The sequence below is a fragment of the Cervus canadensis genome, chromosome 9, assembly GCF_019320065.1.
Source record: "Cervus canadensis isolate Bull #8, Minnesota chromosome 9, ASM1932006v1, whole genome shotgun sequence".
NCBI classification, from domain to species: Eukaryota; Metazoa; Chordata; class Mammalia; order Artiodactyla; family Cervidae; genus Cervus; species Cervus canadensis.
Window position 1 is genome coordinate 16,581,825 of NC_057394.1, and position 17,285 is coordinate 16,599,109.

Below are 17,285 nucleotides of genomic sequence, written 5' to 3' on the forward strand. Positions count from 1 at the left end.
GCACTTCATCCAGTTTAGAAGTTCTCATGATGTACTCTGCATATAAGTTAAATAAGCAGGGTGACAATATACAGCCTTGATGTACTCCTTTCCTGATTTGGAAACAGCCTATTGTTCCATGTCCAGTTTTAACAGTTTCTTACTGAGCTGCATACAGATTTCTCAGGAGGCAGGTCAGGTGGTCTAATATTCCCATCACTTGAAGGATCTTCCACAGTTTGTTGTGATCCACAGAGTCAAAGGCCTTGGCATAGTCAATAAAGCAGAAATATATGTTTTCCTGGAACTCTCTTGTTTTTTTGATGATCCAACAGATCATTGGCAATTTGATCTCTAGTTCCTCTGCCTTCTACAAATCCAGTTTGAACATCTGGAAGTTCATGGTTCACATATTGTTAAAATGGCTTGGAGAATTTTGAACATTACTTTGCTAGTGTGTGAGATGAGTGTGATTGTGCAGTAGTTTGAGCATTCTTTGCTATTGCCTTTCTTTGGATTGGAATGAAAACCGAACTTTTCCTGTCCTATGGCCACTGTTGAGTTTTCCAAATTTGCTGGCATATTGAGTGCAGCACTTTTACAGCATCATCTTTTAGGATTTGAAATAGCTCAACTGGAATTTCATCACCTCTGCTAGCTTCATTTCTAGTGATCCTTCCTAAGGCCCACTTGACTTCGCATTCCAGCATGTCAGGCTATAGGTGAGTGATCACACCATCTTGATTATCTGGGTCATGAAGATCTTTTTAGTACATTTCTTCTGTGTATTCTTGCCACCTCTTCTTAATATCTTTTGTTTCTCTTAGGCCCATACCATTTCTGTCCTTTATTGTACCTATCTTTGCATGAAATATTCCGTTGGTATTTCTAATTTTCTTGAAGAGATCTCTAGTCTTCCCCATCTTATTGCTTTCCTCTGTCTTTGCATTGATCACTGAGGAAGGCTTTCTTATCTCTCCTTGCTATTCTTTGGAACTCTGCATTCACATGGGTATATCTTTCCTTTTCTCCTTAGTCTTTAGCTTCGCTGCTTTTCTCAGATATTTGTAAGGCCTCCATGGAACAACAGACTTGTTCCAAATAGAAAAAGGAGTACGTCAAGGCTGTATATTGTCACCCTGCTTATTTAACTCATATGCAGAGTACATCATGAGAGATGCTGGGCTGGAAGAAGCAGAAGCTGGAATCAAGATTGCCGGGAGAAATATTAATAACCTCAGATATGCAGATGATACCACCCTTATGGCAGAAAGTGAAGAAGAACTAACAAGCCTCTTGATGAAAGTGAAAGAGGAGAATGAAAAAGTTGGCTTAAAGCTCAACATTCAGAAAACTAAGATCATGGCATCTGGTCCCATCACTTCATGGGAAATAGATGGGGAAACAGTGGAAACAGTGTCAGACTTTATTTTTCTGGGCTCCAAAATCACTGCAGATGCTGATTGCAGCCATGAAATTAAAAGATGCTTACTCCTTGGAAGGAAAGTTATGACCAACCTAGATAGCATATTAAAAAACAGAGACATTACTTTGCCAACAAAGGTCCATCTAGTCAAGGCTATGGTTTTTCCAGTGGTCATGTGTGGATGTGAGAGTTGGACTGTGAAGAAAGTTGAGCACCGAAAAATTGATGCCTTTGAACTGTGGTGTTGGAGAAGACTCTTGAGAGTCCCTTTGACTGCAAGGAGATCCAACCAGTCCATCCTAAAGGAGATCAGTCCTGGGTGTTCATTGGAAGGACTGATACTGAAGCTGAAAGTCCAATACTTTGGCCACCTCATGTGAAGAGTTGACTCATTGGAAAAGACCCTGATGCTGGGAGGGATTGGGGACAGGAGGAGAAGGGGACGTCAGAGGATGAGATGGCTGGTGGCATCACCGACTCGATGGGCATGAGTTTGATTAAACTCTGGGAGTTGGTGATGGACAGGGAGGCCTGGCGTGCTGTGATTCATGGGGTCGCAAAGAGTTGGACATGACTGAGCGACTGAACTGAACTGAACCTCAGACAACAATTTTATCTTTTTGCATTTCTTTTTTGGAGGATATAAATTTGTATAGAGAAGGGAAAATAATGTAACACTAATAGTTTGTTTCCTCCTGAAGCTTAAGAGAGAGAGAAAAAATGTCTGACACTTGCAGCCTACTTCCTCCATTTGGAGACCCCTGGTCTTCCTGACTGTTACCCTCTCACCTCCAATTTTACATGTTGAAGTTCTAAACCCCCCAGTACCTCAGAATGTGACTCTGTTTGGAGACAACATCTTTAAAGAGGCAATAACTTTAAAATGAAATCACACAGGTGGGTCCTAATCTAACAGACTGGAGTTCTCATAAGAAGAGACCAGGACACAGGCTCACACAGAGGGAAGAGCATGTGAGACACAGAGGGAAGATGGTGTCTACAAGACAAGGAGAGAGACCTCAGAGGAAACCAACCCTGCTGACACCTGAACTCAGACTTCCAACCTCCAGGACTGTGAGCATATAAGTTTCTGCTGTTTAAGTCACCTACTCTTTGGTCTTTGTATGGCAGTCCTAGCAAACTACTGCCCTCTTTAGCTTTATGTATCTAAAAGATACTTTCTCTACTATTTCATGGATCATCCAAAAAGGGTCAATCAGACAGTGATCAGCTCACCTGAGCTAGGAGTTCAAGAAAATGTGATGTGGAAGCACCTTCTCCCAGATGTTGGGTTTCCTTTTCAGATGAATGAATTCTGTTCTATCAGTGAAAACCTTGTGATTTAGGCTAATGCTCCCCGTGTTATAGCTCTGAACAATGCATTCATATCTGATGCTTGCACATTAAAAAAACTGATAATCTGATGGTTTATCCTCCTAAGACGGTGCAGAAATAATGTCAAGAGTGGATGAGAATTAAGAAATGCATTTCTTTCTGTAGAGGTGACCTGAGCCAGTGGAAGGACTGAAATCCAAGAGTGAGGTTCTGTCACCCTGTGAACTTCGGTGACTGGCCCTACCTCGGCTACCAGGTGACAGGAGCAGTGTTCTCAGGCTCGAAACAGAATGCAGTACCTAGGATAGCACCCAGCCTCCCTCAGCAATTCCCCCTCTGGGCTTCCTGGACTAGCTCTGTGACCTTGGCTGAGCTCTGGACACATTCTCCTCATCTATGACATGGGATAAAAATGGACATTCAGGAGATTAAGTGAAATCATACATGTGAGAAATGTAGAAAATAAATTATAAGGAACTACACAAATGTAACTTACCATTACTATTGTTAGAGTAGGTGCAGGATTACTAGACCAGGAATCACAAGATTTCTAATTCTATGACCTTGTCTACTTTAGCATGTATGTTACACTTGATTTAAAATATTTACTGAAAGAACAAATTTCTAATTCTCTGTCTGCTGCAAACTAGTGTAACACCAGTTATATACATAGGGCCACCTTCCTTCTAAAGCACCTTAGTTTCCTCACTTGTACAAAGAGAGAGTTGAATCCTATTATCTTATTATCTGGACCAATCTAAAATTCCGTGTTCTATTTCTCATTACTCAATATCATGATAATATAGTTTTAAAATGAAGACTGACACACAGGTGGGAACACCTCTTTTTGATGGAAAATGCCTAAGGTCAAAAGAGCAAAAGGGTTTGGGAGATTCCTGGCTCTCAAGGTTTCAGGAGGAATGGTCTGGCTGGGAGACACTTTAGTGGATAAAAGCACTCTGTGAATTTCAGGCATAAAAAAAATACAGAGTTCCTTGTTCAGCTTCTCAACATTTGCACACAATGTAAGTACTTATGAAAAGTTCAAAACATAGACTTCTTTTCCCCTAAACCTAAGCACGAACTCTAACTCTGACAACTCTTCAGCCATTTCTGGGACCCAGGAAGTCTCCTTCCTGATGAGCAGTGGAAGGTCCTGCTCTGCATTTCCTCATTTCTATGGAGGATTGAGAGAAGACAGTGATGAACTCAGGCCACATTTTAGATAAATTTTTCATACAGAAGTATTTAAAATACTGGGACATATTTTCTTTAAGACATTTTAAATATTACACAAATAATCTTATTCTATTTACAAGTGAAAATCTGGGAAAGGCAGAAAAGTATGAAGAATGGAAAATACACTCATAATTTAACGTCCAGAGATAAATTTTCCATGGGGAAGCCACATCCCACCCTCAGCCACACATGTTAAGGGGCAAGAACACCAGACATTTCTTCCACCCCTCTATCTTCCCATCTACCCCAATCCCACTCCCACCTGGTTCCAGAAAGAATTACAGATGGCTGCATGACAGTGGCTAAGTCTCCTAAACCAGCCCTTGGTCACCACTGCACCTCTGTTAGGAAAACACCGAATGTTCCTCACTGAGCGCCTTCCTCACACCACACACAGTGCTTAGTGCCTCCCACACCTCGTCTCTGAGAAAGTGCTCTGTGACCTTCAGCACCACTCAGACTACAGTGTGAAGGTGTTGTGAGTTCTTGACTTGTCCTGATGATGATTTCATCTTCTAGAAGGTAGAGGAACCATGGGGGACAAATGGACCTAATTCTAAAGAACAAAGAATTAGGGAGAAAGTGATAATATCAGGTAAGAGTTTTCTTTACAGATTAGGAAACAGAAGAGACCTATACCTTTCTCTGGAAGATCTTCCTATAATCAAAATATTCCAAGATTTTTCCCTTTAACTCTCAAATTTTCTGGATATTCCTCAACAGAACTTGCATCACAAATGTGGTGAGCACCAATCAGAATGCATGTAATGGGTCTGGAAAATGAGAGTGTTCAGTGCTCCGTGAGAATCTCAACTCAGAGTCTGAACTTGTGAAAAGTCAAATCCAAAATCTCTGTCTCAGGCACAAGTGTGTGCACACAGAAGGGTGCACACATCCTGACATCACCCCCATCACTGCTGCAGATTCTCAGCAGACCTGCCTTCAACATGCCACATGTTGTTAAGACCCAGTCATGAAGCTTCCTCTCTGGTGGCTTCTAATTGAAAAGAGCACAGAGTGCTTGTTTCCAGACCCTTGGTGGAGATCTTGTGAAGAGTGAACCCTGGAGCCGAATTTTAATTACAGCTTCCCGCAGCAGGCTCACCTGTTTTGCCCTTTTGGCAAGGACAGCAGCCTCCACCTCGCCCACTTGTTGTACCATCCTGTAAAATAGGCTGTTTCTATCTTGCATCAAATTATGTGTCCCACTATATTCACTCCATATCCCTAAATCCAAAACCTGTTAACAGTAGAAAGAAACCATTAGTACACAATATCTCCCAGTAACATAACTCAGACAATATTTCAAAAAGGGGCAGGTCAGGGAGAATTTGGGTAGTAGGACTGGTGGTATTTAAATGGTCTGATTACTCTGTTTTACTAGGGAGACAAATGCCTAGCCCAACCTTTCATTATTATATGGTTATAAGAAAGGAAGAAAATGAAAATTTTAGAATATGATTACTGGAACTGAACAATCTGTAGCATTTTATATTCTGCCCAGGGCATTTGGGGTTGTTATCACTAGTTAGTGCTTTTAGCTCTCAGACTCTGAGCTTTGAGGGCTATTTATACAGATATACAGAATTGGGAAATGTCTTGATTCAAGAAAATCAGACTGCATTTATCTAAAAAGTAGGTTGACATCATACAAACCACATGGCAGTGTCCTGAAAACAAATTAATTGTCAAGTTGATTTGACAATCTGAGCAATATTGGGGGGAAAAATGTAAATGCTTCCGGAATTTCTTTAGGGCCCTGGATTATGTAAGCCCCTACTGGAAGGACAAATGCTGGAGCTGAAGCTCCATTACTTTGGCCACCTCATGAGAAGAGCTGACTCACTGCAAAAGACCCTGATGCTGGGAAAGATTGAAGGCAGGAGGAGAGACTGAGTGACTGAACAACAACAAGAGGGGCAGAATCCCTTGTCCAAGAGGTTAAGATGCTTCTTGAAGTTGTTTGTGGCTGTAGTTTATTATTATGAGAGTGGAAGGCTGGCAAAAAAAAGCTGCTTTATAAGCAGCTTTTGCAGAACTGCTCTGCACAGAAGGAATTTCTAGAAATCCACTTTTCTTTTTGTTAAGACTATAAAATCAAATAAGAAATTGAGCTCCAAGTTGAAGTGACCACAGCCTGCACAGCACATGGTGTAGCCCAATCTGAACTGCCTAGGATCTGAATCTGTTTTCACAAATTGCCTTTATTTGCTTCTTTATCATTCTTTCTTAAGCTGCCTGCCTTTCATCACTTTTATTGCTCATTAATAAGCCTGATAATTGGAAATTGAAAGGGAGAGGAAGGGGCTCTTAAGTCTGCCTTTCTACTTTTGAGTGACCTTGGATAATGGTTATGGAGGGGGAAAAAGTACCTGAAACAATTGACCCAAATAATAGAACTACAAAAATAGTTCTGATGTTAAGTGGAATTTAATTCTTCATTTAGGTCATATTTAGAGTAAATGTACCTAAAGAGAATATGTGGTATGGGCTTACCTGGTGGCTCAGTGGTAAAAGAATCTGCCTGCCAGTGTAGGAGTCACAGGTTTGATCCCTAGTCTGGGAAGACCCCACATGCTGTGGAGCAAATAAGTTCATGGATCACAACTACTGAGCCCACATGTTACAACCATTAAAGCCTGAGCGCCTAGAACCTGTGCTCCACAACAACAGAAGCCTCTGCAAGGAGAAGTCTGTACATTTGCCGCAATGAGAGAAAAGCCCAAACAGCAATGAAGACCCAGCACAGCCAAAAATAAATTAATAATATTATTTTTTTAAAAAGAAAAGAATATGCTGGAACTCTAAACAAGACATGAGTTATTTTTTCTACATGTAGGCATTGCAGTTAACTTCATCCTCTGTATTTAACTGGAAACATTTTTTAAGTCTCACAAAGGGCATATTCCTATTAATCTTTTGTTTATACTGTGAATCATTGTTAAGAGCACCTTTCTCAAAAGAGTCCAAGAATAGCTGAATATCTCATCCACATAGTGAATTTTCTATAGGTCAATTGGGGATGTCAATTTAGATGCCCTGAATGTGCAACTTTACTTAAGCATGGCATAATAGAACATAACTGCTCCTCCCGATGTTGAAGAAGAAAAACTGCAGTTTTAAAACACAGGTCTCCAAATATCTGTGTTCAATTAATCTATGAAATATTAGGTAAGAATATATATTGAAGAAAAGACAGTCTCTTTGCTAGACAGTACTGGGAAAACTGCATACCAGGAAATGAATGAAATTAGAATACTCCCTCATACCACACATAAAAATAAACTCAAAATAGTTTAAAGACCTAAGATAAGACTGGGTACTATAAAACAAAAGGAAAACACAGGTAGAGAACACTTTGACATAAATCGCAGCAATATTTCTTAGATCAGTCTCCCAAAGCAAAAGAAATAAAAGCAAAAATAAATTGGATCTAATTGAATTTAAAAGGCAAGACTCACATTAGGGGCTACAAGAGCTAAGATGGGACATAGACTGAAAAATAGCCGGAAACAGAATTTTACCAACTTAGCTTTTACATTTACTAGCTTGATCAAAGATTCTAGATATTTCAGAACAAATAAACATAAAGCAAATCTAAATTTTCTTTATGTACAGAAAAATAGGTATAGTTTTAGATTTTTAACATCCCTTATAAGAAAAATCTCATATAATTTCCCACTATGTCCCCATACTTTCTGTAACACAAGTTAAACTATAAACTAAATCACACATTAAAATTGGTGTGATAATAATCCCTGAAACCCAGGATCTCTCCAGGAAATCCAATCTTGAATTAATTATCAAGCTCTAGTAGGTTAAGTAAAAACATTATGTTGGACAAGTAAGTGAGTTACGTAAGCTCAGTGAAGATGTGTTGGTCAAACTTGTTTATGTGCAGATATTCCTGGTAGCTGTCTAGACATAAAAATTAAATGGACCCACTGCAAGATAACTTGATACATTCATTGGCAAGATGCCATCAGTGAAAAAGAGGAAGGCAAGGACAGGTGGGTAAGTGCATGGAGAGGCGGGGGGCAGGACAGGATGGAGTTAAAGCCCAACAAGAAATGATGACAATAGAGATAGAGCCCCACTTATCGGCAAGTAGAGTTACAAGGGGAAGATCTGTGTCATATCCCTCTTTCTGGTTGCCAGGTGATGACACAGGGACAGCTGTCCAAACTTGCAGAGTGGGTCCCTCATTGGTAAAATTGGTGCCCAAGATCTTCTCACTGGGCAATGTGGCAAGTATTAACTCAAAATCCTTTCTTAGATCTTGAAATAATATTTTAGTCTCTCACCAGGGGGATGATGAAGGCTGGGTTACGGTCACTTCCACAGTCACTTTCCCAAATCTGCTGCCTTTGCACATAAGCACTCCCCTGTTAATGTATCTCTTCTCCCCAACTGTGCTTTCTACCTCCATGTTAGTTATTTTCCTTTGAAAACTTGAATGAAATGTTTTGGAGTTTTTGAACGAGTTTCCACTTCTGAAATATTCTAATTGCAGCCATGTAGGCTTCTGAAAGAAATGTTCCATGATGGTGAAAAACAGAATTTAAGTAAAACTCTAGTTATGCATGAGCTGTTTTGTGCTTTCCAGGTGGGGATATTACAACAGTTTCTGGTTTTGATTTCTCTGGGAAAAATTCTACTGAGAAGAGGTTTGTGTTGAGGAAGAAACATCAAAACATAAAATCATAAGACTGACTATAAATGAAAGAGGTGGAATCTGAGTTTACTGTCTGTGGTTTTGGTTCTTCATCATTCATTTCCAAAGAATTCTCTAGCTGCAGAGAGTGAAAATGTTGACCACAGACAACAATACGGTTAATGCAAGTGCAGATTGTCACATGCTTCTTTGTTCACACTTCCAGGGAGAATTCAGGTGATATGAAGACTGCAGTGTGCAGGAATTGGAGGCAACAGTTGTGCTTTGGCTGCAGAGAAAGCAGGTCACAAGCAGCCAGCTAATCCTGAAATCTATAGAAAGAACTCTCTAATGTAGATACAGTGGTGACTCTTAGGGGAAAAAGGATTTCTAATTTGTCTGTCTTGCTCCACTATTTTGGAGCAAATGAGGACAATTAACTTAGTCACTGTTGTGACTTTTATGCTTAATCATAACTTAGATGCTGTTATGACATCTTTCTGATACTTAAAATTAAGAGAATTTCTTTGTAAAATAAAATTCTGAAATGGTTTAATGAACCAAAACTGGGTAAATCCCTTCAGAGAGCCAACAGATATATAAAGCTATTAATTGGGTCACAGTTGTTTCAAACAAGCCTTTTCTCTTGTTCACTTACACTAAGCAAAACCATATCCCTCTAATCATTTCAAGATTTTTCAATAAAAGTGACAATTAAAAAAATATATAATCTCTAACGTGAAAGTGTTAGTTGCTCAGTCATGTCCAATTCTTTACGACCCCATGGACTGTAGTCTGCTAGGTTCCTCTGTCCATGGAATTCTCCAGGCAAGAATCCTGCAGTGGGTAACCCTTCCCTTCTGCAGGGGATCTTCCTGACCCAGGGATCAAACCTGGGTCTCCTGCATTGCAGGCAGATTAGTAACAGTCTGAGCCACCAGGGAAGCCCATATTATGTCAAAGTTTCAGATTACTTATACTTGATCTCTAAGGTGAAATTTTAGGCAGCAATTAAAATGCTATAAAAAATTAATTAATGACATGGGGGATTTTAAGAATATATTGTTGCTATAAAAATTCTGCTGATGAAATACTGTGTTTTACATAAAACTAATTATTAAACTATTAATAGTTCTAATTTTATCTAAATAATATTATAGCACTATACAACTGTTACTTTCTGCTGTTGGGTATTTTGCAATCTTCCCTTTATGAGGTTTCCTATTTCTACCTTGCACATTTATTGCCTTTTTGTAACAAAAATATATTTTTATGAGTTAGGCTTTTCATTTTAAAAAACAGAATAAAAGAAAATATCCATCTATTTTTGTGCAGAAGTATTCATCAGTGCAACAATATGTAATTATTACACCTTAAGTATTTGCAGTGACAGGACTTTATGGTGACAGCACTGTTGGTTATGCCCTTTGTCATCATCTTTCACTTCCCCAAGCCCCTCCCCCAGGCTGGCAGCCCTCCCTGTGAAGCATCAGGCTTTGCAGCAGATTGACTTGTCTTTATGTCCTTAAAGCTTTCAGAACAGACAATCACTTGCTTTCCAGAAAGGAACTGGTATAGGCATCCCTCAGAGCTATTGCAGGTTCAGTTTCAGAACACGAGAATATAGTGAATATTGCAGTAGAGTGAGTCACGTGAATTTTCTGGTTTTCCAGGGCATATAGAAGTTATGTTTACACTATACTATACCCAAGCATGTGTGCAATAGCATTATGTCTGAAAAAAACAATGTAGAGACCTTAACTTAGAAAATAAGGTATTTCTCAAAGGATCACAAGAGATTACTACCAGCAGCTCTATGCCAATAAAATGGACAACTTGGAAGAAATGGACAAATTCTTAGAAAAGTATAACTTTCCAAACTGAACCAGGAAGAAATAGAAGATCTTCACAGACCCATCACAAGCATGGAAATCGAAACTATAATCAAAAATCTTCCAGTAAACAAAAGCCCAGGACCAGATGGCTTCACAGCTGAATTCTACCAAAAATTTAGAGAAGAGTTAACACCTCTCTTACTCAAACTCTTCCAGAAAATTGCAGAAGAAGATAAACTTCCAAACTCATTCTATGAGGCCATCATCACCCTAATTCCAAAACCAGACAAAGATGCCACAAAAAAAGAAAACTGCAGGCCAATATCACTGATGAACATAGATACAAAAATCCTTAACAAAATTCTAGCAAACAGAATCCAACAACATATTAAAAAGATCATACATCATGACCAAGTGGGCTTTATCCCAGGAATGCAAGGATTCTTTAATATCCGCAAATCAATCAATGTAATACACCACATTAACAAATTGAAAGATAAAAACCATATGATTATCTCAATAGATGCAGAAAAAGCCTTTGACAAAATTCAACATCCGTTTATGATAAAAACTCTCCAGAAAGCAGGAATAGAAGGAACATACCTCAACATAATAAAAGCTATATATGACAAACCCACAGCAAACATTATCCTCAATGGTGAAAAATTGAAAGCATTTCCCCTAAAATCAGGAACGAAGACAAGGGTGCCCACTCTCACCACTACTATTCAACATAGCTTTGGAAGTTTTGGCCACAGCAACCAGAGCAGAAAAAGAAATAAAAGCAATCCAGATTGGAAAAGAAGAAGTGAAACTCTCACTGTTTGCAGATGACATGATCCTCTACATAGAAAACCCTAAAGACTCTGCCAGAACATTACTAGAGCTAATCAATGAATATAGTAAAGTTGTAGGATATAAAATTAACACACAGAAATCCGTTGCATTCCTATACACTAACAATGAGAAAACAGAAAGAGAAATTAAGGAAACAATACCATTCATCATTGCAACAAAAAGAATAAAATATTTAGGAGTACATCTATCTAAAGAACCAAAAGAAACAGAAAACTATAAAACACTGATGGAAGAAATCAAAGAGGACACAAATAGATGGAGAAATATACCTTGTTCATGCATTGGAAGAATCAATATTGTGAGAATGAGTATACTATCCAAAGCAATCTATAGATTCAATGCAATCCCTATCAAGCTACCAATGGTATTCTTCACAGAACTAGAACAAATAATTTCACAATTTGTATGGAAATAAAAAAAACCTCGAATAGCCAAAGCAATCTTGAGAAAGAAGAATGGAACTGGAGGAATCAACCTGCCTGACTTCAGGCTCTACTACAAAGCCACAGTCATCAAGACAATATGGTACTGGCACAAAGACAGAAATATAGATCAATGGAACAGAATAGAAAGCCTAGAGATAAATCCATGTACCTATGGACACCTTATCTTCGACAAAGGAGGCAAGAATATACAATGGAAAAAAGACAACCTCTTTAACAAGTGGTGCCGGGAAAACTGGTCAACCACTTGTTAAGGAATGAAACTAGAACACTCCCTAACACCATACACAAAAATAAACTCAAAATGGATTAAAGATCTAAGTGTAAGACCAGAAACTATAAAACTCCTAGAGGAGAACATAGGCAAAACACTCTCCAACATAGATCAAAGCAAGATCCTCTATGACTCACCTCCAAGAATATTGGAAATAAAGCAAAAATAAACAAATGGGACCTAATTAAACTTAAAAGCTTTTGCACAACAAAGGAAGCTACAAGCAAGGTGAAAAGACAGCCTTCAGATTGGGAGAAAATAATAGCAAATGAAGAAACAAAGGATTAATCTCAAAAATATACAAGCAACTCCTGAAGCTCAATTCCAAAAAAATGAATGCCCCAATCAAAAAATGGGCCAAAGAACTAAACAGACATTTCTCCAAAGAAGACATACAGATGGCTAACAAACACATGAAAAGATGCTCAACATCACTCATTATCAGAGAAATGCAAATCAAAACCTCAATGAGGTACCATTACACACTAGTCAGAATGGCTGCTATCCAAAAGTTTACAAGCAATGAATTCTGGAGAGGTTGTGGAGAAAAGGGAACCCTCTTACACTGTTGGTGGGAATGCAAACTAGTACAGCCACTATGGAGAACAGTGTGGAGATGCCTTAAAAAACTGGAAATAGAACTGCCATATGACCCAGCAATCCCACTCCCGGGCATACACACCAAGGAAACCAGATCTGAAAGAGACACGTGTACCCCAAATGTTCATCGCAGCACTGTTTATAATAGCCAGGGCATGGAAGCAACCTAGATGCCCATCAACAGATGAATGGATAAGAAATCTGTGGTGCATATACACAATGGAATATTACTCAGTCATTAAAAAGAATACATTTGAATCAATTCTAATGAGATGGATAAAACTGGAGCCCATTATACAGAGTGAAGTAAGCCAGAAAGATAAACACCAATACAGTATACTAATGCATATATATGGAATTTAGAAAGATGGTAATGATAACCCTATATGCAAGACAGAAAAACAGACACAGATGTATAGAACAGAATTTTGGACTCTATGCGAGAAGGCGAGGGTGGGATGATCTGAAAGAACAGCATTGAAAGATGTATATTATCAAGGGTGAAACAGACTGCCAGTCCAGGTTGGATGCATGAGACAAGTGCTCGGAGCTGGTGCACTGGGATGACCCAAAGGGATGGGATGGGAAGGGAGGTGGGAGCGGGGTTCAGGATGGGGAACACACATAAATCCATGGCTGATTCACGTCAATATATGGCAAAAAACACTATAATATTGTAAAGCAATTAGCTTCCAACTAATAAAAATAATTGGGGAAAAAATAAGGTATTTCTAAAAATTATTAACCATCATCAGAGACTTCAGTAAGTCATAGTAGTAATATCAAAAACCATTGATGTTACAGATCACCAAAGCAACTGCAATGATAATGAAAATGTTTGATATATTGTGAGAATTACCAAAACGTGACACAGAGACATGGAATAAGCAAATGCTGATGGAAAAATGGTGCCTACAGACTTGCTCGATGCAGGTTTATGACAAGCTCCCAATTTGTAAAAAAAAAAAAAAAAAAAAGCAGTATCTGGGAAGCACAATAAAACAAGCTATGTCTATTGTTCTAAAGCAAGCAATAAAAATAAGATTGCCTGAAAAATTGAAGGTTTGGGAAAGAACGTTATTTGTGATGGTTTTTGCTACACTGAAAGCCAACTGGTAATTAGAAGCTCTAGAATAACATATAAGCTTTACACCTGTGGTGAATGGAGCACAGAGGACAATCCCCAACCCTGAAGCTGGGGGATGCCTGTCTCTTGGTGCCCTGAGGTCTAATCCTGTTATTCCTACCAGAGGAGTCAGCAACCAAAACCAGCTCAGACCGAGATATAAACACAGGGCCAAGCTTACGTCTCCTGGTTGGACCTCCCCATGACATCACTGATGACCTCAACCAGGGAGCCCTAAACTGAAGGTCTCCCAACACAGGAGTGGGAAGGGCAGGTCCACAGTGAAGGGTATAATCCTTTCCTGGAAACAAGGTCATTCATCACAAAGATGACAGACTCCAAAGAGAACCCTAGCATCTCCCTTCTCCTTCCATCTTCGCCACTCACCCAGATGCTCAGTCTCTGCACCCAGAAACCAGTATCAACCTCTCTCTGCCCTCAGATTCCATGTTCAATCCAGCACGGAGTCCACCTGGCTCCACTTCCTTATCTACCCCAAGTCCCACCTTCTCACCATTTCCACTGCAGTCACCTTAGACTAAGCCAACACTCTAGGGAGGGTGGGATTATTTGCTGCCAAAGTTTTTCCTTTGAGGAATGCTTTTCTTATGTTATAAAGCCACATCCCATTTCTCATTTATTAAAACTGAGCAAGCAACAGAGGGAAAGGGCAAGGAAAGAGATAAAACAAAAAAGAGAGAAAAGGAATAGATGGAGGAAGGAAGTAAAGCTAAGGAAGGAAATATTAAATTACTAAGGAAGAAAGAGTCAACCAAACCTGGAAGGAAGACACTAGACAGATAATCAGAGGCCAAAGCCTGGAGCTTGCCATGTGTACAGAACAGAGCTATTGTGTAAGAGACTTGTTGGTTGTTTATTTAGTCTCTCATCCCTGATTTGCCTTTCTTTCCAAATTCTCACCTGTGATGTAGAAGCTGGGTCTTTGCAAGTCACTTCAACAGTTCAGAGACTTTTGCCAGGTGGCCTTTGTTAGGTTCTGCCAGTAGGGGGACACTAGAGGGAGACTGAAGGTGGGAAACACAGCTAATGTTCTACCTGATTCTGCTACTAGCATCACCTCAGCACTGGGAACTGACTCCAGCACCCAGCTATTAGCACATGAAGAACCAGCCCCATCCTGCTCCCTCACAAATATGACCAGTAGCCAGGCAGTGATCTATCCTCAGAGGTCCAAGCATCAATTCTTTAGGGCCTCTCTTCAGAGTTCTCAGGTCTGGAGATCTGTCCAAGGATATAGATGCTGCTTTCTACAGCATGTATATTATCTATGGTGAAACAGGTCACCAGCCCAGGTGGGATGCATGAGACAAGTGCTCGAACCTGGTGCACTGGGAAGACCCAGAGGAATCGGGTGGAGAGGGAGGAGGGAGGGGGGATCGGGATGAGGAATACGTGTAAATCTATTGCTGATTCATGTCAATGTATGACAAAACCCACTGAAAAAATAGATAAATAAATTAAAATCATTACCCCAGTGTTTCATTTTTCTAGACCTCTAATCCCTATGTAATACATTTCTTATATTAAATCCTTTCAATTAAAAAATACTGTTTTTCTCACTAGACCTTTTCTTCTCATGGACTCCTGAGAAATTCTACAAGTTTAGCCATCAACCTCCTGGCAGTCTAAATTTGAGTCTATTTTTTTGATAAGGGAATCCAAAAATGCTGGAACAACTATGACACAGTGAAAATGACTGTGTTCTACCCCACTAAAATATGGAGCTATAACTTGGGTTTGGAATATTTTAATGGATAGCTGTCATTAAAAAAATGACAATTTAAATAAACTTTTAATATGAAAATATAAGAGTATTGGATATATTATTTAATAGCACATTCTAAAAGTATAGTTATGTACTTGAGTAATTTTCAGGAATGAAAGAAGAAACTAAGAGAAACATTAATGGAGGTTCCTATCAAATTTTACAAGGAAGGATACATTGAAAATTGAACATAAATGGAAACAGCTAAAATGTTGAGGGTCTTACCAGTATCCTTTCATAGTCAATAATGGTTCTCAACCTGTGTGCAATGGTCAGCACAGTGCACTGAGCAAATCTCTCACAAATTTTTTTTTGTATTAACTCATCAGTGCTAGAAACAGAGAAGTTGATTTAGTTCAGTAAAGACAGGAAAAGCAGACTTAAAAATATCCTATGATATTTTTACAATCTTTTTAAAAATCAATACTTTAACATATAGTCTTGTTCTGAAAAAACTAAGTATAAAAAGTCTACCTGGAAGTTAACTATTTTTCATAAAATGATGGAAAATTAGTCTTCCCTCAACATTGCTTGGAACTGTCAGAAGCTGGATTTAGGAATTCTGCTCTCTTAGGATGCCTCATAACAAAATTGACACCATATAACATGTCTTGGTTTTATCCTTTGTTTTCTGGAATTAATATTATCAACAGATAGCTATGAGACCAAGCGAGCAGTTAGAAACATTTCGAAGATTCACTAAATGTTTTCCATTTACCACATTTACAAGTCAGTTCAAGATTTCCTGGGGCTCAGCTCCATACCTTGGATCCACGTATGATGTGGCTTTGTCAATAATCAATATCTGATTTTTCCTGAGAATAGTCCTGGCAAGGCACACCAGTTGTTTCTGACCAACACTGAAGTTCAATCCAGATTCTGCTAATTCAGTATTCATTTTAGCAGGAAGACCTTCGATGGATTCTTTAAATTGTACCTGTGGATACAGAAAGAATGACATTTTTCTATGCAAACTGTTCCTGAAGTAGACAAGCCTCTTAGACATTAGAGCTTTGACCTCCTCAGGACTTCTTACCTATCTGACATGTACAGCCAGGTGATAGGGAGAGCTCCTTACAGTGAATGTTCACTGAGAAAGATGGTGGAGTCAACTCAAGACAGAAAGTTCTCAGTGTCCCCCATTCCCACCACAGGATATTCACTAGAAACCCCACCTAGGTGTCAGTTAAGGAAGTCTCTCAAAAAGTGAAGATATTTCTCTCAATGTGATTTAAACAGAAAAGTTAAAAGGATCTTTATGGTTGAGTCAAGTTTCCCAAAGTACATTTTGCATAGGAGTTGGTACACTAGAGAAAAACTTTCAAAACTTTTACAGAAAATCTGGTTCTCTGAAGATATAGTCTTATTGGCCCTTTACTATTTTCTAAAGTTTAATATATGCAAGTTTCAAACAATGGCAAACTGCCCCTTATAATTAGGAATCCTGGAGGCCATTCTAATGATGGTTCTTTCCCAAGTTTAATTCTATAAATAGTGGACCAATCAAGTGCATTTTCTTCAGTGTCATAAATGCATTGTAGTGAATGAAAATGCATGAAAAATAAAACACAACATCTTATTTCCCCAGCATATGGATATTGGTTGCTGTTGTTCAGTCGCTGAGTCGTGTCCAACACTTTGCAACCTCATGGACAGCAGCACACCAGGGTTCCTTGTCGTTCACTATTTCTTGGAGTTTGCTCAAACTCATATCCATTAAGTCAGTGATG

At 39.0% G+C, this 17,285-nt stretch overlaps 1 protein-coding gene across 1 annotated transcript in view; it reads right to left on the reverse strand.

Annotated features, from left to right (window-relative positions):
- Positions 1 to 3,911: 3,911 nt before the first annotated feature.
- Positions 3,912 to 17,285, reverse strand: part of LOC122447239 (ATP-binding cassette sub-family C member 4-like) — a 245,412-nt gene continuing 232,038 nt past the window's right edge. Inside the window, exons 41-44 of the mRNA XM_043477775.1 lie at positions 16,320 to 16,492; positions 15,781 to 15,886; positions 5,085 to 5,219; positions 3,912 to 3,917 (exon numbers count right to left, since the gene is read on the reverse strand). Coding sequence (XP_043333710.1) covers positions 3,912 to 3,917; positions 5,085 to 5,219; positions 15,781 to 15,886; positions 16,320 to 16,492 — 420 coding nt within the window. The remainder of the gene's footprint in view (positions 3,918 to 5,084; positions 5,220 to 15,780; positions 15,887 to 16,319; positions 16,493 to 17,285) is intronic.